Source organism: Callithrix jacchus, chromosome 7, assembly GCF_049354715.1.
Source record: "Callithrix jacchus isolate 240 chromosome 7, calJac240_pri, whole genome shotgun sequence".
Lineage (NCBI taxonomy): Eukaryota > Metazoa > Chordata > Mammalia > Primates > Cebidae > Callithrix > Callithrix jacchus.
In genome coordinates, this window is record NC_133508.1 from 114533231 (window position 1) to 114560438 (window position 27208).

Below are 27208 nucleotides of genomic sequence, written 5' to 3' on the forward strand. Positions count from 1 at the left end.
CGTATAAATCAGTGGAGTTGATTATAGCATCAGTGAAGTATATTAGGTTTGACTCATTTCGTGCATACTACTGGCTAATTTACTGACCCTCTTGTGGTGTTTTCCTTTGAAGGATGAAGATAATAATGTCTCACAGGATTATCATGAAGATTATATGAGATAAAATACCTATAGTTCTAGCGTAGTGTGTGGCTCATAGTAAATACTCTACAAAAGGATGTCATTATTGTTATTAAACCATATTAAACATAAACACTCCATAGATTTATAAGGTGAAGGGCCAACTCTTCCCTTTCTTTTGTCAGAGCCTTCTTCCCCTGATATTGAATCCATTACTCATTGTCAGAGGCTTTGAAGGCAGAAGGACCAGGTTCCTTCTGGGGACTGTTTTTCAAATGATTGATGAAACCCTTAGAGGCCACCTTGAGGTATTAAAGGCTGCCCAGATCAGCTCTGATTTTGTTCTGTTCTGAAGTTCCATGTAAGACTTTGAAGGTTTTCTACTGCTAAGAATGCCCAGAAACTACTCTAGCGATCTGTCAGCTGGAGTCCTGGGACATTCACACCACTGCACAAGAAGCATTTGGAAGCCCACTAATGAGCACATCCCATCTCCCTCATCCCTTCCTCCCCTACTGCTCCTGAAGCAAAAAGAAAAATAATTTGCAGCCAGAAGGGATGATAATCCAGAGTTCCAAAATAACTCCGTGGTAGCAGAACTAATATTAAGAAAGTATGTGCCAAGTGCCAGGCACCTAGCTGTGGTTTAAATACGTGATTATAATTCATGTCAGTCCTATGAGGAGGTTGTTGACAGTCCCCTCTCTAACTCAGCATTGGGTGGTCTCAACCCTTCTAGGTACAGGGATATGGGTTGAGTTGTATAGTCGCTGTGCTTTTCACCAATTCTCCTATCAACTCTGCCTTCTAAGAATTGGTTCCTTAAGCAATGTAGGGCTGGGCATGGTGGCTCATGCCTATAATTGCAGCACATTTGGAGGCCAAGGCAGGTGGATCACTTGAGGTCAGGAGTTCAAGACCAGCCTGGCCAACATGGCAAAACCCTGTCTCTACTAAAAATATAAAATGTAGCCAGGCATGGTAGTGCGTGCCTGTAATCCCAGTTACTTGGAAGGCTGACACAAGAGAATCGCTTGAACCCAGGAGGTGGAGGTTGCAGTGAGGCAAGATCGCATCACTGCACTCCAGCCTGGGTGACAAAATGCAAAAAAAAAAAACTGGTCCCTTAAGCAATCTACTTCATCCGTTCACCACAAATGCAAACAGCACAGACAACCACAGAGCTGAGGGGCTCTCAAATACTCATCTTGGTTTTACATATTTAATAAAACCCCAAATCCCTCCACTGCATGTACTGTCTTTTCTTTCCATCCAGTTTTTCTTCTGGTGTTTTCCTATGAGGAGTTAATCCCGCAGTGCTACCTTCTTCCCTGTCCTAATTAGGCTTGTATATTCACTTGCATGTGATTTTAATGTGAGGTGTGGTTTGGTGTCCCCAGCTGCCTTTTAAGAACCTATGCAGACCTTCCTTCATAATGATGCTGGTTAGCTCTCTTCCAAGTGTGTATCAAAAATGTTATTTCTGTGACCCAAATGTTGCAAAGATCCAGAATTCTACTTTCTGTTGTATTTATAGACGCTGATTGATGTTAAACTGACCTGATTTTTCCACCATTTCTATATTTTTTAATTCTGTTTTTGGTGCAAGCAAAGTATATTGTTTCTACAATATTTATATTTAAATGTATACATTTTATCCATGATTTTTATCATGTTGTCGCTTTATTCCCCAACAGTAGCTGTCGTTATTCCACTTCACAGGTAAGAAAACCGAGGCTTAGATGATAACTTGCATAAAGCCACCAGCAGGCAAGAACAGAGCTAGGCTTCCAGTCTTGGAGGGCATACTCTAGACCACTAACTTTCTCTAACCTTGAGGTCACAAACAGGCAACCTCAGGCTGAATGTGAGCTGCAGATAATCTTTTAGGTTTGTGCCAAGTTTTGAAATTGGGAGGTTACCCATTAAAAAGCTGACTTTTGCTTTTCTTGAAAATTTTGGACATTTGGCAGCTTTGAGTCTGCATTCCTACATGTAAGCAGTGTCTGTTGTTAGGCAAGGAAGGCACTCCCCAGTTCACAACAGCTCTCCTCCCTCCACAGCCCGGCCATCTCTTTTCCATCACCAGCCTGGTCCTCATAAGGCAATGGAGTCCATACTCCATAGCACACCCTGTCCTCCCCTGTCCAGCTACGGCCCTCTGCTGGCAGAACTGAGTCCGTGGGGCTGCTCTCTGTTCCCTGGGGTACCGTAGCCCATAGCAGCTGCTGTCCTGATTCTTAGGCTCCTGTTACTTCTTTTTCAGTACAACCTATGCCCTCACATAAAGATGCCAAATGCAGTCAGCTCCTCTCTCTTACGCTGCTCCCTGCCGGGCATCTCCAGTCCAAAAAGATTCTCCCTAAAGACCCAGCCTGTAAGAAAGCAGAAGTCTGCCTCTGCCTGCCACATATCTTCTGTGAGACAATGAAGTAGAGAGCTAGCTATTTGCTTGTTGGACAAAGGGGAAGAGGGGGAGAAATAATAAAATAATTATGGTCATAGTAATGACAATATTGAACATATATTGAGAATTTATGTGCCATTGTTCTGAACCCATATATGTTAATATATTGATGTTGGTCCTCTAAACAGTCTTATGATATGAATAAAAGAGTTTTTCCAATTTGACATGTGAGGAAATGGAGGCTATGTTTTCAAGGAGGCTGGGGAATCTGCTCCAAGTCGCACAGCTATCAGCAGGCAGAGGTGGGATTTGAACCCAGGCAGTCTAAGCAGGTCCTGAGGCTTCAGTCTTAACTACCACCTACTTTTTTAAAAACATAGATTAATATGCTAGGATATTCTCTTGCTACAATTGTTGGACTTTTGTAACCTAAAATCCACTCATAGTAAATGAATCAAATGAACAAGCAAAACACGAAAAAAAAGACTAGGAGAATGGACCAAGAAGTGCAGATGATTTAAACATAATACATTTAAAGATATTATTTTTTGTACTTTTTAATGTAACGATTTAATTTTTAAATTGATATACAATAATATATATTTATGGAGTACAGAATGATGTTTCAGTGCATATAATGTATAGTGACCAAATCAGGGTGATTAGCATAATCTCAAACATTTATTATTTCTTTATGTTGGGAACATTCAATATCCTCCATCTTCCTTCCAGCTATTTAAAATTATATAATATATTTATTATTAAGTATAGCCATCCTACAATGGTATAGAACACTAGAACTTATTCCACCAATCTAGCTATAATTTTGTAAAGGTACTATTTAATTCTAGCAGGATAATAAAGTGAGTGAGAGAGAGAACAGCTGCAAGGTCCATAGTATTCTAGATTATGAAATGACACAGGTATCTCAGGAGAAGATGAGAGATTTTCACATAATCCCTTCAAGAAGTTTCATTTAACAACAGATATTTTTAAAGCTGTTATTATGTTCTAGGCTATTGCACTTTGTTCTGGAAACACAAAGGTGAGTGAACAATGTACCCTTATGGTAAAATACATGTACATATAATCATGCATAATAGGGTATAGATACATACAATGTTTAGCATGTGGTCTCTTATATACATTTTTATTTTAAACTCTAATTTCAACTAGACAACACATTTAGATAGCTGACTATTTTAAGGATATAAAATTATATACACTGGAAACTCTCTCTTATTCTTGTCCCCAGGTACCTTCCCAGAAAGTAGACAATGTATCTTTCCAGAGATATTTTATACAAGGAAGCATGTGTATAGATTCTTGTTCTCACATTTTTGTTTTTTTCACATAATACATTTGGATGTTATTCTCCATACTTTTTGATCATGCATACTACCAACAAGTTATTTGAGCCGTTATTATGCATTAGAATGTGAATTATAAAACATACACAGAGAATATTTAAGGAGAGATGAAGATGAAATAACCACAAATTTAAGCAATTTATATTTTATTTTAGTATAAAAATATTCTATCTCATTAACATTTTAAGCACAATGTGGTTTAAAAATGAAACTACTTTGAAGAAACTTGGCTAAAACTTTATGAGACAGGATTCAAGGGTTTGATTAAAACTAAACTGACTGGATAGTCATACTTGATTTTATTTGTTGTTTTGTCACAAAAAAATGTCTCACAAAGATATGTAGATCCTATGTAGGTGACAGGTGACTGATACAGTGGGTGCCACAGTATCAGTGTATATGGGTGAAGCTTAATTTCTTCTGCTTGTTAAATTTAAAAAGTCAATTTTGAGCAGAATATCTAATGTTTCTTTTTGCATCCCAATTTATCATCTTGAGCCATCCTCCTGGATGCACGCACCCTACTTAAGGAATCCCAGGCTAGGGAATTGAACATGTCTGATACCTAACTTTCTGAGATCATGTGGGGGATGACATGATGGTGCTTTTGTTTTCTAAGGTGTGAAGTAGGCTGTTTATAAAAGTACTGATGCTTGGTGCTAGCAGACACACAGCATTTTTACTTAGATCATAGTGGAGTGGTCATGATGGGAAAGTACTTTAAAGTCCCCATGACCCCCAAATGCCACTCTTACTCAGTTACATTCCTTCTGGCTTCTTGAGTAAGGTGGAAAGGACTCCAGGAATTGTGCTTAGGGAGGTGTGGCCCTGGAGCAAACACAGGCCTTGTGACCTCCATTTGTCATACATTATGGGATGGAAGAGAGTAAGGCCTGCTGAAGTATGTAGAATGACTATCTGTTCTTTTTTCTTTTTCTTCTTGTGATTTCCTTTAAGATCTGTAATTTAGCCTTAGCATTGCCATTTAAAAGGAGTCTAAAATAGTGTAAGTTCTGAGTTTGAGTGAGTGAGAGTGGATATATGAAAAATTCTCAACTAGATAAATATGTTTTTTTAAAAAAAGCTTAAAGATAAAAGAAAATTAACCCTTGAAGGCTATCATCCTACTTGCATAGTGAATTGATATGACAAACTCATAATTTGATTTGATGTTCCTAAGGGAGACAAATTTGATTGGCTCCTAAGGGAGAATGATTTAATTTTAATTATGCAATATTTTTTCTAAGCATTAGCACTTTCTTGCAAAATATTAAAGAAAATGTTGACGCTTTTCCCTGGAACTGATGACTTAGAAGCTTGTTTATAATTACTTAATAATTAGGTTTTAAAATTGATAATATATTAGTAGAAGATGATATTCATTTATTGTTATTGCAATGTGCTGTGATGCTATGAAAGGCCATTAAAATTAAAAGGCTGATGAGATTTTTTTTTTTAATGGAGTCTTGCTCTGTTGCTCAGGCAGGAGTACAGTGGTGTGAGTTCACTGCAATCTCCACCTCCTGGGTTCAAGCTATTCTCCTGCCTCAGCCTCCTGAGTAGCTGGGATTACAGGCACGGGCCACCATGCCTGGCTAATTTTTGTGTTTTTAGTAGAGATGGGTTTTCACCATGTTGGTCAGGCTCAAACTTCTGGCCTCGTGATCCACCTTCCTTGGCCTCCCAGAGTGATGGGATTATAGGCGTGAGCCACCGTGCTAGGTGGCCAAAGGCTGATGAGATTTTTATAATTGCCCTATGCCAAGTGGAGTGTCAATATCTAAACTTGGTACAAAGATGAAATCAGAGTCCTCTGACTTTGCCATGTATATGAAGGCATGGTTGCTGCATAACAAATCAACCCCAAAACTTACTGGCTTAAAACAACAATGATTATTTATGATTTCACATGCTTTCTATGGGTCAGGAAATTAAAAACTGCACAGCTGATTGGTTTCAACTCAACATGGCTTTTGAGGTTACATTTAAATGGTGGTTGGGGTTGCAGTAATCTCAAAGTCTTCTCAATCTGTATGTCTCATTCTTTGTTTGGGAAGACTCAAGCTCTTGGGGTCTGGAACAGCTGAGGCTCCTCAGGTATCTCTTCTCATCTCTCTGCATGGAAGGCTCAGGGTAGCTGGACTCCATAGCAGCTCAGGGCTCTAAAGGCATTAACTTGAGAGAGCCAGAAGGAAGCCCTATCATCTTTTCTAACCTAACTTCAGGAGTCATATAGTGTCACTTCTATCACTTGCTATTTGTTGAGAACGAGCCACTAAGACTGGCCTATAATTAAAAGGAGGGGAATTAGAATCCATTTTTTTAAAATAGGAGGAGTGTAGAAAAAACACTTGTTGACAAGTTTTAAATCACAATACTATAAAACTCAGTAAATAATAAATACCTGCCAATTTTTCACTTTGCTCATATGTGTCCCTTCCTTTCATTTTCTTTCTTGCTAATCTTTTCATACCAGGTGTTCAGTCCCATCTATTTGAACTTTTAGAGTCTTCTCTTAGCTGCCTTTCCTCTCCTCATTCTTTCCACATCCAGTCTATCTTGTGTCCTGTGGCCAGACTAATCTTTCTAAAAGACCACTGCCATTAGTTCGCCCCTTTGATTGAAAACCTTTCATGACAACTATTGTCCACAAATATGTTTCTCCCTATATGGTTTGATTCAGAATCAAGTACATGTCTTGTTAAAAAAAATGGATATTGTCCAGTCCTCTTGAGAGAATTACTGAATTAGAATTTCTGGTGAGTGGAACCCAAGAATCTGCAAGTTTCCAAATCAGCAACCTTTAGTAAAGTTTATTCTGAAACACATTAACATGCAAACTTTAGTTTAGTGTATAATGGCACACAGTGAAGAGTCTCAGCCATAGCATGTTGTCATAGCTATGAAACAAGTGGTCTGTTGCTAATAATACTGAAGCACGGAAATTGGAGCATGGGGGCATCTGCTTGGCTTCAATCATGGTGAAATCTTTGTTTTATTTCATTTTTAAAGTTTTTTTGTTTTCTTTTTTGAGTTTATTTATTTATTATACTTTAAGTTCTGGGGTACATGTACAGATTGTGCAGGTTTGTTAACATATGTATACACGTGCCATGGTGGTGGGTTGCTGCATCCATCGCCCTGTCATCTACATGAGGTATTTCTCCTAATGCTATCCCTCCCCAATATCCCCACTCCCTGCTATTCCTCACCTAGCCCCCTGGTATATGATGTTCCCCTCCCTGTGTCTGTGTATTCTTATTGTTCAACACCCACTTATGAGTGAGAACATGCAGTGTTTGGTTTTCTGTACTTGTGTCAGTTTGCTGAGAATGATGGTTTCCAGTTTCATCTATGTCTCTGCAAAGGACATGAACTCATCCTTTATTATGGCTGCATAGTATTCCATGGTGTATATGTGCCACATTTTCATTATCCAGTCTGTCATTGATGGGCATTTGGGTTGGTTCCCAGCCTTTGCTATTGTGAACAGTGGTGTGATAAACATACGTATGCATGTGTCTTTATAAAAGAATGGTTTATAATCCTTTGGTTATATACCCAGTAATAAGATTGCTGGGTCAAATAGCATTTCTAATTTTAGATCCTTGAGGAATCACCACACTGTCTTCCACAATGGTTGAATTAATTTACACTTCCTAATCATGGTGAAATCTTAAAGGGGAAGCTGGCACTTCACAGGCTGGAGCAGGAAGAAGAAAGAGAGTTAGGGAGATGCTACACACTTGTAAACAACTAGATCTCATGAGCACTCACTCATTATACAGGAGCAAGTGGGGATGCTGCTAAACTATTCATGAGAACTTCACCCCCATGATCTAATCACCTCTCACCAGGCCCCTTCTCCAACACTGGAGATTAAAATTTGACATGAGATTTGGGTAAGGACATGATTCAAATCATGTCATCAATAATGTCACCTTCCCTAGTCTTCACACTTTCTGATGGGAAGAGAAATTCCTTAGAATGTGAGGAATTTCAAGTAAGATGTGTTAATGTCATTAGGTGCATGAGTGGGGAATCGCTACCCTAAGCAATCTGATATGAACAATCCAATCTGAGCAGGACCTGGCTTGTTTTACCACTGTGCCTTCAATACACTTTCTTCTTGCTCTCTCACTGCTTGTCTCTCTTCAATGGGTCTTTTTTTTGGTCTGCTTGTCCAGTCTCCTCTTCTCTTGAATACCTTCCTTTAGAACCCTAAGCATTAAAGATTTTGCTCTACTCTCCACTTGTTCAGCAAATTATGTTACAATCTGCAATATTTATATGGCCTTTATTGTGTAGTGCTTTATATTGTTAATTATTAGTTCATCATATTGCTGTGTCAGGTTTCAGCAGGAAAGCAGTGGCATACTCAAATAGCCTAAACAGCAGAGTGTTTAATGAAGTTGTGCATACGACATGAGGAAACAAGGGAAAGGTGTGCATGGAACAAACAAACAGAAGATAGCTCAATACTGCAGTGCTGCTGGAAGTGGGATCTGTTTCCATCCCTAGGCTTACAGGTTCAAGGAGGAGGAGGAGTTACTTGAACCCAGAAAAAGACAGATGTATGAAGAAAGGTTCCTTATAGGAACCTTGACCTTCAGTAGAGAGAGGTAGCCAGCTCATGATGATTCCACAGGATGAGATCCAAGGGAATAAATATCAAGACTTTCTTCTTCTCCCTTCCTCTGATCTCCTACTAATGCTTACCATTGGTCAAAAACAGCTGCAAGCCAGAGATCAAGAAAACTGACTTATACATTTCGGAAGAGTCACAAGGGCACAGAATTGGGAAGAGAATGGTATAGAATAGAGCTAGAGGGGCAAAGGGAAAATGGATAATTTTCAGATTCATTAAGGGCTGAAACTCTTTCATCTACTTTTTGTATTTCTCACTGCTCTGCAAGGCACTGCCTGCAGCAGTTGTGGAATGACTGTGTCTTCACTCTTTTATGCCAGCACACACTGGTTTTATTCCCCCAGAATGCCCCATAAGGATGAGTGACAAAAGGCTTCCTCATGGTAACATTTTGTATTTTCTGCATAGAGAGATTCACTCAAACATAAACTATTGTATTTCTTTAATTTCCAGGCCCAATTCCCTTAATTTCTTTAATAGAAAAGACCAATTCCTTGAGAAAATGGAGAGACAGTTATAATTTGGGTATCTTAAGTAATTGCCAAAAATATAAATTCAAATTAAACTGGCTGTCATATATGTTGGAAGTCCAAGATACTATTCTCAGATCCTACTGATTTAGTCTCACTGTGAGCACATTGCATTCTGTGAAGAATGAATATGTGTACAAGTGTGCCCCACGTTATGAGAAAAATATGAGAGATGCTGTATTTCAAAAATGAATAAACAGGGTAATTGTTTATTCTACAGAAGCCATATTAGTCCATTCTCATGCTGCTATGCAGAAATACCTAAGACTGGTAATTTACAAAGAAAAGAGGTTTAATTGACTCACAGTTTTGCATGACTGGGAAAGCTTCAGGAAACTTACAAACATGGCAGAAGACAAAGGGGAAGAAAGCCACCTTTTTCACAGGGCAGCAGAAAGAAGTCCTGAGCAAAGCGGGGAAAGCCCCTTAGAAAACCATCAGGTCTCATAAGAACTCAGTCAATATCATGAGAATAGCATGGAGCAAACCCCCCCACCCCCACCCCATGATTCAGTTGCCTCCCATCTGGTCCCTACCCACAACACATGGAGATAATGGGAACTACAATTCAAGATGAGATTTGGGTAGGGACACAGCCAAACCGTATCAGAAGAATTTCTACCATTATGGAAAGATTGAAAAAGGATTTTCATTATATGGGTAGAAATAAGCATACTTTGGCCAGGTGTGGTGGCTCACACCTTAATTTCAGCACTTTGAGAGACTGAGGCAGGCAGATCACGAGGTCAGGAGTTTGAGACCAGCCTGGCCAACATAGTGACCCCGTCTCTACTAAAAATACAAAAAGTAGCTGAGTGTGGTGGCACGTGCCTGTAGTCCCAGCTACTTAGGAGGCTGAGGCAGCAGAATCACTTGAACATAGAAGGCAGAGGTTGCAGTGAACCAAGACCATGCCATTGAGCTCCAGTCTGGATGACAGAGTGAGACTCTGTCTCAGAAAAGAAAAAAAGAAAGAAAGAAGCATACTTCATTTATACAAGAGACTAAAAAAAATTAAAACACAGGTTGAAAGTAAAGGATAAAAATGGTATGCCAGGCCAGATGCGGGGACTCACACTTATAATCTCAGCAGTTTGGGAGGCCAAGGCAGTGGATTACATGAGGTCAGGAGTTCAAGACTAGCCTGGTCAACGTGGTGAAACCCTGTATCTACTAAAAATACAAAAATTAGCCAGGTGTAGTGGTGCATGCCTGTAATCCCAGCTACTCAGGAGGCTGAGGCAGGAGAATTGCTTGAATCTGGTAAGCAGAGGTTGCAGTGAGCCAAGATCGCACCATTGCACTCCAGCCTGGACATTGCAGCTAGACTCCATCTAAAAAGAAAAAAAGATATACCATAAAAACACTACACATAAGAAAGCTGGCGTAGACTTCAGACAGAGTATCACCAGAGACAGAGGAGTATTTTATAGTGGTGAATGCATCAATTCATCGGAAAGACATACAAATTGTAAATGTGTATATACCTAATAAAAAGTTTCAATATACATGACTCTAAAATTGATAGAAATAAGGAAGGAATAGACAAATGTACACTTATAATTGGAAATTTTAACAATCTTTTCTCAGTATTTAATATAACAATTAGACAAAATACCAGTATATATAGAAAATCAAAAGAACAATAAACATGTCTGGAACACTATATCAAAGAACTGAGTAATTCACAGTGTTTTTGAGTGCATATGGTACATTCACCAAGATAAGCCATTTACTAAGCTGTTAAACAAGTCTCAATAAATTTTGAAAGCTTGATGTTCTTCGATCATAGTAGCAGAAAAAGCATTTGACAACATTGAACATCAGTTCATTAAAAAAAAAAAACTTAGGAAATTGGAATTGGAAGGGAATTCACGTCTAATAAGGAGGATCTACAAAAACCTATAGCTAACGTCATACTTAATAGTAAATGTTGAGTGCTGCCCCCTTAATACTGGGAATGGTGCGGGTGTCAGCTTTTACCATTTCTATTTAATGTTGTTCTAAATAGTGGTCTGAGACAAGAAAAAGAAACAAAAGGCATAAATATAGGAAAGGAATAATTAATATTGTCTGTACTTTTGAAATACATGATTGTTTACAAAGAAAATCCTAAGGAATCTACAAAAGGTCTACTAAAACTATTAGTTAAATTTACCAAGATCATGGAATACAAGGTCAATATACTAATCAATTGTATTTCTATATATTAGCAGCAAATTTTCATGTAGTATAAAAACAGGGCAAGCCATGTCTAGCTTATTGTTTAACTTTCCATGATGATTATTTTTTAAAATATTAACTGGGAACAATAACATCTTTATTTTTAAAATAGCATTGTTTGGATACATAGTCATGGGTATTTGTCCAAATATGTGGATGGGATAGTGTAATATGCTTTTGTTTGCATCAGAAGAGTGAGTAGTGACTAATTTACTAATGTGGTGAGTAGCCCTTGATTATTGCATTTAATCTGTCTGTAGTCTTTGGTTCTTTTTCTTCTTTTTCGCTTTTTTCCTATGAGTCGTGGCCTAAATAAATTATTTCCTTCATGCTTTAACTAATGATTTCCATGAGTACATTGATTCTTGGAGAGTAATTCAAGCACAAATTTTACAGGCTACTTAGGTGACTGGTGGTACCTGCCTCTGGGGGTTGCTGAGTCATTGCAGAGGGAAACAAAGCTAGGCAAACAGAAGCATTTTCTCAGTCAACTGATACCAAAAGTACAGCTTTACCATGTGGAGATTCTTGAGATTTTTTTTTTTAAGAGACCTTTAAAAACGGTCTTTGAACTAAAAAGGTTGGTAGCTACTGAGCTCATTTTGTAAATGAGAAAATTGAATCCCAGAGAGATTAAGTGACTAGCTGGAATTCACAAATCTAGTTAATGTGAGAGCTAATTAAGCACCTATTGTCTTTTCTCCAGTGCTTTCTCCACCCAACTATACTATCTCCCTGAGCAATAAAAAGGTCAGTCTAGTCTCAAAGAACTGAGGTTTAGCATTCAAAAGATCCTCTCTGGAGTTAGATCCCAAAATGCTCTGAACAGTGGACAACATATTAAAGTGAATTTTTAGTTTTCCAAATCCCCTATTTTTATTTTTGTTTATTTTTTTTTGAGACGGAGTTTTGCTCTTGTTATCCAGGCTGGAGTGCAATGGCGTGATCTCTGCTCACCGCAACCTCCGCCTCCTGGGTTCAGGCAATTCTCCTGCCTCAGCCTCCCGATTAGCTGGGACTATAGGCACGCGCCACCATGCCCAGCTAATGTTTTGTATTTTTAGTAGAGACAGGGTTTCACCATGTTGACCAGGATGGTCTCGATCTCTTGACCTCATGATCAACCTGCCTCGGCCTCCCAAAGTGCTGGGATTACAGGCATGAGCTCCCGCGCCCAGCCCAAATCCCCTATTTTTTAAGAGAGAGTGCATTTAGTTTTACAATTTCTGCACTGTGTATTTGAAAATCTTTGTTTTTCTTTCTTTCTTTTTTTTTTTTTGAGACGGAGTTTTGCTCTGTCGCCCAGGCTAGAGTGCAGTGACGCAATCTCAGCTCATTGCAACCTCCACCTCCCTGGTTCAATGAATTCTTCTGCCTCAGCCTCCCCGAATAGCTGTGACTACAGGCACATGCCACCGTGCCCAGCTAAATTTTTTTGTATTTTTAGTAGAGCCATGGTTTCACCATGTTGGCCAGGCTGGTCTCAAACTCCTGATTTCAGGGGATCCGCCTGCCTCGGCCTCCCAAAGTGCTGTAATTACAGGCATGAACCGCTGCACCAGGCCTGTTTTTCTTTATACTTATCTCCTCATAACTCTTTCCCATGCATGTATAAGAGTTTTTAAATAGCTTATTGTCTGGTTCTTTTCTGCTGAGTAAATAAATTTGCATTTAAGAAAACAATTTTGAATTATATAGGAGACAAATCTCCTTAAAAGTACCATAAACATTAGAGCAAATTATGAGAGCCAATCATTGATTCTTCTTGTCTGAAAATTTTTAGGAATTCTTTAATATTATTTTTGTACACATAAACACTCAATATTTACTGAATGAATGATTGAAATGAGTGAGGAAATGAATAATTAGAATGAATAATGATTTAAAATCTCCAGCGGGCCTTTCCATAGATGAGCTTCTTTGTTTTTTCTATTATAATTTAATAATAAGCCTTTTGGAAATTAATTCAAATGTATTCCACTTGAACTACCAAATATTCTAATAAATATCATTCTTTAGTCAGTGTATGTTGATGTATGTGTACATGTGTGCATATATACACATGTATGTGTAGATAGATATAATACACACAGAAATAGAGGAGAGAAAATATTTGGATAGGGTTTCCAGCTCAGATTAGTTTCCATCCAAATCACTCATACATTTCCAAAAATAAGGAAACAATAAAGTACCAAATCAATAATCTAAAAATATCTTGTTAGAATGATGATATTTCAGTGCTCTGGCTCCCTGCTAGAGCAGAAGACCAGGGTGAAAGCAGCTGCTGCTGCTGCAGCCAACAGAGACTCAGAAGTCTGGGTTCAACTCAAGGCACCAGCGTAATGTGAAAAGACCCGTTCTTATAATAGCTATTGCCTTGTAGAGCCTTGGCAATCTACCCATTTACTAATGAGAAAGTAGGGCGAAAATTAGCCTGCTGAAAACGCTGAACGTTAAAAAAAATGGCATGAACGATGTTAGGAAATAACTTTTCTGATTTTAATAAAAATGCCTCTTCTGTCCACCACTGCTTTAAAAATTCAATTAATTAAATGTGGAACATATAGAAAAATGTTCACCGTGTGTGTGTGTGTGTGTGTGTGTGTGTGTGTCTTATGGCTATGGAATAGGACTAAAACTAATTTTCATGTATGCCTTTGGAGCCACCTCTTTTATGTGTATAAACTAGTGATGGCAAAAAAATTTTCATGTTGTGTACCACATTCAAATTGCAACAACTCCTTAACCCAATATGCTGAGAAGGATTCTGAAGCTGTATCTAAACCTCTGCCCTCCTCCTGAAAGTAGGGTTGTAATTAAAGGAACATGGGCAAGATGGGGAAATTGATGAACAGAGACTATTCCTGATTGTCTGAAGGAGACTTGATTCCATGTATTCTGCAGATCATTTTATTGGGTAGTCTCTTGGCTTAGCTTTTTTTCTGGATGTGATGGTGGCTACCAGGCCATTAGCTTTTATCATGAATCTTGAATTCATCATTCTCTATTACATCAGAGCAATTTAGAGCTAGATGCCAGATTATGAGCTACTTTTTTTTTTTTTTTCGAGATGGAATCTCACTCTGTTGCACAGGGTGGAGTGCAGTGGCACCATCTTGGCTCATTACAACCTCCACCTCCTGGGTTCAAGCAATTCTCCTGCCTCAACCTCCTGAGTAGCTGGGATTACAGGTGCATGCTACCCACTAATTTTTTGTATTTTTAGTAGAGATGGGGTTTCCCCATGTTGATCAGGCTGGTCTCAAACTCCTGACCTTGTGACCTCCTTTCTTCAGCCTCCCAAAGTGCTGGGATGGATCACAGGTGTGAGCCACTGCGCCCACCCACTACTTTTTAAATACAAAATGCAACTATTATATTTCTGGTAGTACTCAAATAAATTCTCACTAAGAGTGAATGAGTGATAGAAAGGTAATTTGATTATATCATCAGGGTTTCTCATAGACCCATTTTTGCCTGCCAGGACATAGACTTGGATGTAACTCCTTTTCTTCTTCTCACTATACACTTCAATGGGAAAAACAGAGTCCTAAAAAGTTGCCGGGGAAAGACGACATGCCACATGGTCACCTGCTGCTTACATCGACCACCAGTTTCCAGACCTCAAGGCCCTTTTCTCTACCTCTGTTACACCCTGTGCTGGACTCCATTTTGGAATTATATTCCAACGTACTGAAACTTCCATACAATTCCACTGTATTGAAATAACATTTTATGTGTCTGCTTCCCACAATGGATTGAGAGAACCTTGTGGGAAGGGACTATATCTTGCCAATTTTGCATCTCTTTCATCCAGTGTGGTAGCTGACTTATAATAAATGCTTAGTAAATGTCTGCCGAACTGAAGTGGACACCTATAAATGCATTTCCAGGTGGTTTTAGAACGATACTTGTCAGAAAATGTTTACCAAGAAAAATAAATGAATGAACAATAGTGATCTAGTTTAACCAGTTAAAGGTACATATTAAACAATTAATAAGTATTTATGAATTGAATGAGTAGAAAAATGAATGATTCTTCCTTAATGGTTCTTATATGTAGGATGTGCAAGAAAGATTTGAGAGCAAGATGTTCTAAAGATACATTCTCAAACTATGGCTGGACTTTGTTTGGGTGTTACTTAATGCCTCAAATATTGGCTGATGATATAAGTTCAAAGTGTTTTTTCATTACCAGTATGAAAAAGAAGAATTATTCTGAGATAACTCTCTGAGATTACCACAGAGCTATGGTAAGACCTAATGAATAGAGTGCAGTACCATCACTCTTCCATCCATTAATAACTTAATAGTCTTATGAATTTCGTTGGAGACAATCTTTGTGTTTGAGTGCTAAGAAACAAATATGGATAAGTGTGAAATATAACTATATTAAGCATGAATCTTTTGAAGTGTTAGCTTCTTTCAGCTACATAAATCAAAGTAGCTTATTCTTAAAAAAAGATACCAGTTTGCCTTTGGAATAATACTAAAGTTTTTTTCTTTTTTTAATAAAAGTGCTTTCATATAAGTTTCAAATGAAAATCTTTAATAATGACATTTTGTGGCAAGTTTTTAGTCTATTTTTCATTCAGTAGGTTTGTACATGAAGTATCAGTGGTGCTATCACATAATTCCTCACTCTTTTATATTCTCCCAATATCTGTTCACATTTAATATACTCTTGAATTTTATTTTCCTTCAAGAAATGCTTTTAAAATATTTGAAAATGTGCTTCTTCTTTTAAGAACTGCTAAACCACTTTCTAATACTTCCTTTGAATGGATGCAGTATGTCTCAAAGTATAAAATCCAGTTGTCCAAAGTAGGTGGATCAAGGAGAAGTAACACTTATTTCTTTTTTAAATGAATACAATAAGATTAAAGATGTATTTTGTATTTAGTTACAATTTTTTTGGAAAATTAATTGCTATGCAGATCAAATAGGAATTTGGACCACATGACCTTTAAGGATCCTTCTCAATCTTTGCTTCCATGAATTCATGAACATCGTAGTCAATATGAGTCAGGATTGTGCTCATATATCAATAACAGAATCTCATGGGCAGTCATTTCTATAGTCAATATTATGAATTTAAATGTTAAATGTTTGTAAGGAGGCAAGTAAAGCTGGCTTAGAAGTTTGCTAAATGGGGCCAGGTGCAGTGTCTCATGTCTGTAATCCCAGCACTTTGAGAGGCCAAGGTAGCAGGGTTGCTTGAGGCCAGGAGTTCAAGACCAGCTGGGCAACACAGCAAGACCCCATCTCAGTCAATCACAATCAATCAATAAGCAAGCAAGCAAGCAAGCAAGCAAGCTGGGCTTAGTGGCATGCACCAGTAGTCCCAGCTACTGAAGAGGCTGAGGTGGGAGAATCAATCACTTGAGCCAAAGAGACTGCAGTGAGCTATGACTGTGCCACTGCACTCCAACCTGGGCAACAGAGCAAGATCCTATCTCAAAAAAAAAAAAAAAAAAGTTTGCTAAATGGTGACATTAACAACATGCTGAAGAAAATTCCTACAGTGATTTTTCTTGGCTGAGTCTGGCAACATCACTCAACATTATCATCCAGTCATTTGAATGCCTCTTAATAGATAGTCTTTGCAGTTTATTCAATCGTGCATTCCATGCACTAGTAATGAGAAGTCCATAAACCGACCACCATGAACCAGGCAGGCATAGCTCATCCCACAGGTGTAGAAACAGCTGATGTATTTTTTAACTTGACTCATTTGCCTTCATTTCTCTCTCCTCTCTAATCTCAGAAAGTTATTTTGTCTTATTTTAGTGCTGTTTGCCTAGTGTTAGCACTAATGGTCATGAAAATAATGTTTTATATTATATGTTATTTTCCCTCTATTCATAAAGGGCACATAATTGTAGACAGCTCAGGCTCATTAGCTCTTTTAGATGATCTGTTTGCCTCTGGTCTCTCCCCAACCAGTCTGCTACCTGCACTGCCATTGGCATTCTAAAGCACAAAATAAAATATATTACTCCCAAGTGTATAAAACAAAACCTCAGCTGCTTAGCATGGAAGACAATGCCAGCCCATATAGTCTCAGTCTACCTTTCCAGAACTTCACTTCTAGTTCATAATAGGATCCTAGTAAATGCTAGTTAAATAAATATATAAATGAATGAAATAGATGCCTGAATAATCAAATTAGTAGTGAAGAAAAAACATCTACAGAAAAAAATAACGTTATAAGTTTATATTCATTTTCTTATTGTCAACCTGGTATATACTATTCATTAAAACTTTAATATTTTCCTCTTTATTAAATTCCTACATCTTGAGAGCCCAGTGTACCCCAACCACTTCTATTCAAATGAAGATTTGAGCCATAAAAATCAAGCCGCAGAAATGCATGCTTCATAAACTAATTTTAATGGTATATATTTAAAAACCATTAATGATATACTCTGTTCAGCAGATATGATTATTAGGCTTCTGAAAGGACAGAGTAACCTAGTAACTATTTACTGAAGTAGTAGAAACAATATGCATTTGGGACTGTAAGAGATTACCACAGGATCATGGAAATGGATAGTGCCTTAGTTCCTTTTATGCTGTTAGAACCACAGACAGCGTCATTGATAAAGAACCAAATTGTATTTGGCTCATGGTTCTGGAGGCTGGGAGGTCTAAGAGGCTGGTGCCAGCTTCTGGCAAGGCTCATCCCATGGCGGGAGGGTGGATGAGAGAACACAAGACAGAGAGGCAAAGGGGGCTGAACTCCCACTCCAATGGTATTAACCCAATTGCCTCCCAAAGGCCCCACCTCTTAACACCAACACAATGGCAAATAAGTTGCTAGCACATGAACTTTCAGTAGGCACATTCAAACAATAACAGATGGAATGCAGCTTTTAAGCAGGAAATGTCTAAACTACCAAAATAAAATTTCATACACTAGTTATGTTTCTTAGTAAAAAAACAAAATTTTTTTTAATTTTCATGGTTAATCATATTGATACACTTTGGATTTTTATTGTTGTTGTTATTTTAGTTTTAAAGACTCTACAGCTTCACTAAGGTCCTGTCTTGACCACTCATTTCTATGTAGAAAGTTTCTTATAAAGAAGAGATTGAAACACACTTTCATGGGTTCCATTTCCAGAGATTCTGGTTCAGTAGAGCAGAATGGAGCTCATCAATGTGCATTATTTTTTTTTTAAAGAGACGGAGTCTCACTCTGTTACCAGGCTGGGGTGCAGTGACGAAATCTCAGCTCACTGCAACCTCCACCTCCCAGGCAATTCTCCTGTCTCAACATCTCTTATAGCTGGGATTACAGGCATGTGCCCCCACACCCAGCTAATTTTTGTATTTTTTAGTAGAGACAGGGTTTCACCATGTTCGCCAGGATGGTCTTGAACTCTTGACCTCATGATCTGCCTGCCTCAGCCTCCCAAAGTGCTGAGATTACAGATGTGAGCCACCATTCCCGGCTGTCATTGATGATTATATGATTTCAGTTATTTCAAACTTGTTGAGCCTTCCTTTATGGCTCAGAATATGCTCAACTTTTAAAACAATTCTCTGTGTGTTTTTAAAGACTTTATCCTCAACTGAATGGTTGCAGTATTATAAATAAATATTGGTTTGTTAGCTGTGTTGAAATCTTCTATACTCTTACTGATTCTTTTTGCTACTTATTCTATCAGTTGCTCAGAAAGATATATTAAAATTTGCTACTGTGATTGTGGATTTGTGACTTTCTTCTTCTAGTTCTGTCCAAGTTCAGCTTTAAATACTTTGAGCTAGCTTACTAGGCCATGCAAATTAAGAGTTATTGTTTCTTCCTGGATAATTAAACCTTTTATCATCATGACATGGCACTCTTTAGCTCTAGGTAATACTTTTTTTCTTATAGTCCACTGCTGGGTTTGATATTTGTATAGTTTGACCAGCTTTCTCTTGCTTAGTGTCTTCATGCTTTTTCGCTTTTAGCTTTTTTGCATCTTTAAAGTGTACTGCTATATCAAACACCCCTGAGGCCCCATCTCATAACCTCTGATTCTACCTTTTACTTGGCCATTTTTGCTGTGACTAGCTTTGTGGCAGTAAAATGCACAGCAACTCATGTTGTATGTTTGGCTTTCTGCCCTGAGGCACACATGCGCAGGAGAACTCAGCCTAAGACACTCTCTTATGAACAGCAAGTAGTTGAGTTTTGTTTTTGTTTTTATCCAGTCCATATTTGTTTTTTTAATTAAAATATTTATTCTGTTCAAATGTAATATAATTACTTATATACTTGGGCTTAAATCTGGTATTTTATAATTTACCTTCTATTTGTTCCACTTGTTTTGTGTTTCTTCTCTCCTTTCTTACTTCTTTTGAATAAGCAATTTTTATTTTTAAATTTTCCCCTCTTGTTAGTTAATTATATCTTATGTGACAACTTTTTTAGTGGTTATTCTAGAGCAGGGGTCAGCAAACTATGGCCCATGTGCCAAGTCCTACTGGCTGCCTGTCCTTGTAAATAAGTTTTATTGGAACATAGCCATGCCCATTATTTTATTTATTGTCTGTGCTACTTGCATGCTACAAGACCATATGGCCTGCAAAGCCTGAAATATTTGCCATCTGGTTCTTTACAGAAAGAGTTTACCTACTCCTGTTCTAGAAATTATGGCATGTTATTATTAACTTATTAATATCTCATACAAATTTGTACTTTTACAGTGGTAAAGGTATACTTCCTGAAAAAGTCAAAGACTAGAACAGTTTGAATTTCATTTACCTGCCTTGCAACTTATGTGCTATCTCTATTTGTAAATACCACAAGATACTTTTACTATTTTCTTACATGATTAACATTTATTTAGGTTTATGTACAAATTTACCATTTTCATTGCCCTTCATTCATTCTTTTGGGCCAAGTTTCTATCCTGGAGCATTTTTCTTCTACCTAAAGAATACTCTCTGATGTTTTAATTACTGTAGAATTTCTGATGACAAATTCTCTCAGTTTTTGTTTGGAAATGCTATATTTAGTCTTCAGTTCTGAAAGATGTTTTTTGCTGGATATAGAAATGTAGGTTGGCAGTTATTATATATGAACACTTTAAATAAATCATGTCATTGTTTTCTGGCTTTCATTGTTTCTTTTGAAAATTTAGCTGTCAGTCAAATTGTTGCTTCTCTGAAAGTAATCTCTCATTTCTATTTTGGCTGCTTTAAAGATTTTTTTTTTTTTTTGGTCTCTTTGTAGGTTTTCAATTTTACTATGATGTGCTTAGATCTGACTTTTCTGTTTATTATTGTTGGTTTTTACATTGCTTCTTGGATCTGGGACTTGATGGCTTTTCTCAGTTTGGAAAATTTTTAGATATTTTCAAATATTGCTTCTTCTTTTTCTCTATTTTTCTAGAGCCATCTCACAATGTCTCAGGTGTATCTTTTGCTCCTCTTCATATTTTTTCTACGCTTTTCTTCTTTTGCTTCATTCTGGATTATTTTCTTCTGACCTGTCTTTTTTGTTCTCTTTTAATTTGTCTGTGTTAAACACATTCAGTCACCTTAAATGTAATGAGAGTTTGAGAGTATCCTAAGTGAAATTTTGTTATCTGAGGGTGGTTCCCACACACTCTCATAGTATACTATTTTGGAGTTCCAACAAAAGCCTGGGGGTGGGGTTTGGTGTGTTTACCTTCTAGAGCTTCTTCCCCTGGGTGGACCCCATATTCCAGTTTTTGTCCCCTAACCTTGAGGTCTGTTGAAAGCTTTGCCCAGAAATTATCTCCACGTTAAATGATAGTTAAGTCCAATTGTCTGTCTTTTTTCCTTTTTTACTGATTTAGTCTAGCCTCTATGATAATGGCATATATGTTCAATAAATGTTTAATGGGTAAAAGAATTTATTTTGCATTTACCTGTATGTAAAATAGGAAAGCAAATTTTAGCTCAGTATTAGAAATAATTTCTCAGTTATTAGAGTCATAAAGTAATGAAAGGGGCTGCCACATAGGTAGTAAGTACCATTGCAAGAAATTCCTCAGACAGAACACTGGAGTTTACATGTTCAAGATTTAAAATTATTTGTCAAAAGATTACAGAGATGATTACAGGTTTGGCATTAATTTGGGTTAGATAACCTCCAAATTTTTTCCATCTGTTAGTTTCTGTTATTCCAGTTTTTGTTTCAACTGTGATCTTCTCTTTTCTTTAGTACTTTGCTTTCTGGTTTCTGACAGTGTAGCTGATCTGAATTATGGAGTCTAGACCCTCTAACACTTCTTCATAAAGAATAGGGTAGTCAAGAGTACAGACAGTTAAAAACAAGGAGCATTAAAATGAGCTCACTTTATAGTTTGACACAATGAATATGTCTTTGCTTATACAAAGGCAGGTTCTTTTTAACACAGTAGTCATTCAAGTAAAGTCTTTAAAAATGGACAGTGGAAGATTGAGTTGTCTGTGTAACGACAGAAGAAAAAACGACTAAGTTTGTTGATTGCACAGGAGAAATAATATCAACAATTTGAAAGTTTACTTCCGTGTAGACACAAGTGATGCCTCAGTTTTTTTTTCCAACTTATTTATTCACTCATTCAATCAGCACATATTTTTTGATAACATGCACTAAGTAAAAGGATGCCAAGGATCTTACAACCACTATTTTATTTGCTGATAATTCTCAACATTTCACAGCGCATTTCTTAAAAACTTCTAGGGTCTTCACATCTTTTAAAATAGAATGATGTCTGCTACTAAAGTTTGGTGAAAACATAAACAGTTTAAATATATTTTCCCTTCAAAATGGAGCATTATTGAGGAATATGAGGCCATAATATATGGAAGTATGCAGGGGTTACAGGAATCTGATGAGCAGGCTTATGGCTGGGGTGGAGCAGTCAGCTGATTTCACCTACCTGCTGTGGTGATCTTGGCTATTTTGTATTTTAATTTTTTTTATTCCCAGTCATATGTTATTTATTTACTTATTTAGGCTTAAAAACAGAAGAAATTTACATCTCACAGTTCTGGAGGTTAGGAAGTGCAAGATCAAGGCACAGGCATGTTTGGTGTGTAGTGAGGGCCTGCTTCCTGGTTCATAGAGAGCGGTCTTTTCTCTGTGCACTCACATGGTGAAAGGGTCAGGGAAACTCTGGTTTCTCTCTTAAAAGGGCACCAATCCGGCTCAAGCCTGTCCCAGCACTTTGGGAGGCCGAGGCGGGTGGATCACGAGGTCAAGAGATCGAGACCATCCTGGTCAACATGGTGAAACCCTGTCTCTACTAAAAATACAAAAAATTAGCTGGGCACGGTGGTGTGTGCCTGTAATCCCAGCTACTCAGGAGGCTGAGGCAGGAGAATTGCCTGAACCCAGGAGGCGGAGGTTGTGGTGAGCCGAGATAGCGCCATTGCACTCCAACCTGGGTAACAAGAGCGAAACTCCATCTCAAAAAAAAAAAACAAAAAAAAAAAACGGCACCAATCCCATTCATGCTTTTTATTTATTTGCGTATCCATTCTGAGTTTTTTGGTTTGAAGTTACCATGAGGCTTGCAAATACTATTTTATAACTTTTATTTTAATCTGATAACAACCCTGTTGCATAAACAAGCACGCAAAAAGACAACTAATAAAAATTCTATGTTTTAACTTCATCCTCTCATTCTTAAACTTTTTCTTGTTTTTATTTATATTTTATGTCTTGTAAAGTTGCCATAGTTATTATTATTAACTGGTGCATCATTTAGTCTTTCTACTTAGGGTAAGAGTAGCTTACACACCACAGCTACAGTGTTATAATATTCTGTGATTTTTTTTTTACTATTGCCAGTGAGTTTTGTACCATCAGATGATTTCTCATTGCTCATTAACTTTCTTTTGTTTCTGGTTGAAGTACTCCCTTTAGCATTTCTTGTAGGACAGGTCTGGTGTTGATGAAATCCCTCAGCTTTTATTTTTCTGGAAAAGTCTATTTCTCCTTTATGTTTGAAGGATATTTTCACTGGATATGCTATTTCAGGGTAAAAGTATTTTTTTCCTTCAGCACTTTAAATATGTCATGCTACTCTCTCCTGGCCTGTAAGGTTTCCACTGAACTAGTCATGTGGTATTAATTTATACCAAAGAAAGACAGCAAATTTATCACAGTTACAACATTCAGTAGCTTAGCAGATTCATTTCAAGGTCATCTTTTTTAGACCTAAAGTTGCATTTATTGATCAAAAATCTTATATATTCCACTCAATTTTTCTGTAAACCTAAAACTGCTTGAAAAAAGTCTAACTAAAAACATACATAAACTAAATGCAATTTTATTCAAAGTATTAAAAAATCACATAAATTTGAAGCTGTCTCTACTATATCAAAATCCAACACCAGTAGTAAAAGACAAAATATGGTGATGATTGTAATCACTGTAGTAATCCACATGGGTAGAAGGCTATCCATGGCCTTATTGTGTCAAGGAAAGAGAAGCACCTACATTACAGACTAAACAAACACAAAGCATATTAAAGTAAAACATTTTTGTGCAAAATGTCAAAATTTAAAAAGGCAGGAAGTTTTAAATCTGCATTCAATACTAAGTTAGAAGTTTTTTCTTATGTTTTACTATGCATTATCACCAAAGCAAGCAGCAATATATCATTTTCTTTGTCAAAAAAAAGTCTTCCTAAAGCGAATCTTAAAATATGTCTTTTATTATAGTGGCTGAAGCTGGATGTTACTGATAATTATGTTAACTACAAATTTTATAACATAATATTTGATTTAAAAATAAGAGCTTTAAATTCAGGTAATCTCTTTATCATATATCACACAAAAATTACAAGTGATTTTCTAAGTTTTTAAGGTTTTTCAAAAATGATTTGCGTGTTTTTTAAAAATTGGGAAATACTAACTTATGAGTTGAGAGTTTATTCCTAACTTTACAGTGGAAAAAACTGAAGTTCAAGGGATTGAACGATTTGTACAAGGAAAAACAACTAAGAGAAGGCAGATTCTAGATTGAAACTCAGGATTGTCTGATTCTACAATCCATGTTCCTAATCACCTTTCCTAGCATATGCCTGTGCTTACATGGTAGCAATGCGAATTGGGAGACGAAATGTCTGAGCAATGTTTTTTGTTTGTTTTTTAGAGACAGAGCCTCACTCTGTCACCCAGGCTGGAGTGCGTGGCACAATCTCAGCTCTCCGCAACCTCTGCCTCCTGGGTTCAAGCGATTCTCCTGCCTCAGCCTCCCAAGTAGCTAGGATTACAGGCATCTGCCACCATGTCTGGCTAATTTTGTATTTGTAGTAGATAATAGGGTTTCACCATATTGGCCAGGCTGGTTTCGAACTCCTGACCTTGTGATCTGCCTACCTTGGCCTCCCAAAGTGCTGGGATTACAGGCATGAGCCAATGTGCTTGGCCATCTGAACAGTGTTTTAAAGACAAAATCAATAGGCAACAGTGATAGCTTGGATAGATAGAAGTTTTGATGAGTAAGGGTTAGAACTGATACTAAGTCTTCTAGCTGAGAGATTTAGGAAAGGAGTATTGCTACAATAAAAACAAATAAGATGAGATTTTATTTAGATGGAAAGGTGCTAAGATTAATTTTTGGCCTTGCTGAGTCACAGGTAACATTCAGATATAAATAGAACTGTCACATAGACATTTGAAAATATAGAACTGGGATACTATTGGAAGTCGGTGCTGACAATTGTAGATTTGAGCTCTATCAGCAAAAGGTGGTGGCTGAAACCAAAACAGTGGAAGGGCACTAAAAGAGTGAGAACCTGGAGAGGGAAGAGAGTGTGATCTAAGCCTTGGAAAATACCCCTACTTCAGGGATTTGAGGAGGAACAAATGTGAGGAGAGGGCAAAACAATAATATAAAAAACAAGATGTTAAAGGAGAACCAGGCAACAAAGAATCAGGAAAACTAAGAGATAGTAAAAGTGGCTAAAATATATTGAGCACCTGCCATGGAACATACATGTTGTGTATTTTATATTATTTAATCTTCATAATTAAACCTCTTCAGGGAGGTAGGTTCATTTATCTCTATTGACAGATGAGGACATAGAGGTTTAGGAAGGTTAAATTATGTGACTGTCATTCAGCTGGTAAGTCCTGGGGCAAAAACAGGAGTCCATGTCTCCCAGCTTCCGAAGTCCATTTTCTAACTAGCGGTCTCCAGAGTGCACAAATCAAACCACTATGATATGGGAAAAAAATGTTAAAATTGCAATGATAGAATCTCATCCTTTAAAAATTGTATTTTTATATATATTTTACAATGTGCATTCCATACTAGTATAGTAATATATGCATATCATATGTACATGCATAATTTGTCAATTAATAAGTATATGATTATTGGGGTATATGCTTAAAACATTTACTAATGTGAAGATGCAGTAAAACACTTTGGAGGTTACTGCTTCAAACCACTATGCAAACTGCCTTTTTGCCTTGTCCCACACTCAGTAATAAACTGCATTCACTTCATGTAGTCATGTTATGTTTTAAATGCGATGCTAGTTCTATTTTAGTTATACAGAAACTTTTTACTTCATAGGTTCTTTTCATGCCACTCCTTTGTATTTTCTGAAATTTATGAAGACCTTTGGGCCATTTGGTGCTTTGTGATAGTGAAAGAAACAGAGGCCTTAGACCAGACAGACTTAGGTTCAAATATTAACTTTTACTTTACTGACCATATGATCTCAGACACGTACTTAATTTCTCAGAGACTTGATTTGTTCATCTGTAAAATGGAGATAACCTTTACCTTGCAGACTGTTGTAAAATTGAGCAATATCTTAAGGGAACAGCATTGGGCCTGGCATATAGTAGATAATTTTTAAATGACATCCCATAGTAATCATAGCAGTAGTACTAGTTTGCTGTAGAGAACATCTGGGGCCCAGTAGTCCCTCCATTCTAAAATCAAGTTGCATATACAATATTTTAGCAAAGTTTGGCTGAGACTGTTATTTATTCACCTTGGAAACTTATTTGAGTATATATGGAAAGTGTAGGGCTACTGCATATGGCCAAAACAGTACTGCATATAGCCACGTGAGTTGGGGAATGCTATTTACATGAACTACAGTAGGAATGGCTGCTCCTGGCATTGGGGACAGCAGCAGCCCTGGAAATACAGTGGCAGAAACAGAGAAGGCCAACTATATGGCAGCCTTCACAGAACAAAAGGAAATGGATGCCACTGCTCACACATGCATTGGTTGGGATGTTGAATGTCTCTCTATTTGTCCATGCTCTCCACAGATCTGTACCCCTGACTTGGTGGTATTCCTGGCTTGTGCTAATCAGAGGCTCAAAGAAAGATTACTGAAGCGTGCAGAACAGCAGGGCCGACCAGACGACAATGTGAAAGCTACCCAAAGGAGACTAATGAACTTCAAGCAGAATGCTGCTCCGCTGGTTAAATACTTCCAGGAAAAGGGGCTCATCATGACAGTAAGTTCGCTCAATTTTACAAGTCCAGAACAAGAACGCTCTTTCAGATTTCTCACTAGCCCATGTTCTCATTTAGAAATCCTCTTTACCCTAAAAGGTAGTTTTTTGGGGGTACAGAACCAATGGAAAAGAATTTACCATTTTGACCTGATTTGCCTTTTTAAGTCATATTTAAAAAAAACAAAACTTTTGTTTTAGAGTAATTGATTTTTATGAAAGAAGATAAATTTTAACCTTGGTCAGAATCCTGTAGTGCTCAAGTAAAAAAGTTTTAAAATAACTGTCTGGGTGATTGTAAGCTATACTTGTCCAATCTCTCCACTCTTCTGTCTTTGGAATCCGAACAAAATTGATAGACTTACAAGCACACAGTTGATGTGGGGTTACAATAGATTGAAATTTTAAGCTAAGCATTGTTTATCATAATGTACTGCATAAAGAAATGAGATTCTGACTTCACAAAAAA

General features: G+C 37.3%; 1 protein-coding gene across 2 annotated transcripts in view; it reads left to right on the forward strand.

Moving 5' to 3' along the window:
* AK5 (adenylate kinase 5) overlaps positions 1-27208 on the forward strand; it is a 307643-nt gene that overhangs the window by 53349 nt on the left and 227086 nt on the right. For both annotated transcript variants that reach the window (XM_002750991.6, XM_009001517.5), the window contains exon 6: positions 26551-26742. In XM_002750991.6, coding sequence (XP_002751037.1) covers positions 26551-26742 — 192 coding nt within the window. The remainder of the gene's footprint in view (positions 1-26550; positions 26743-27208) is intronic.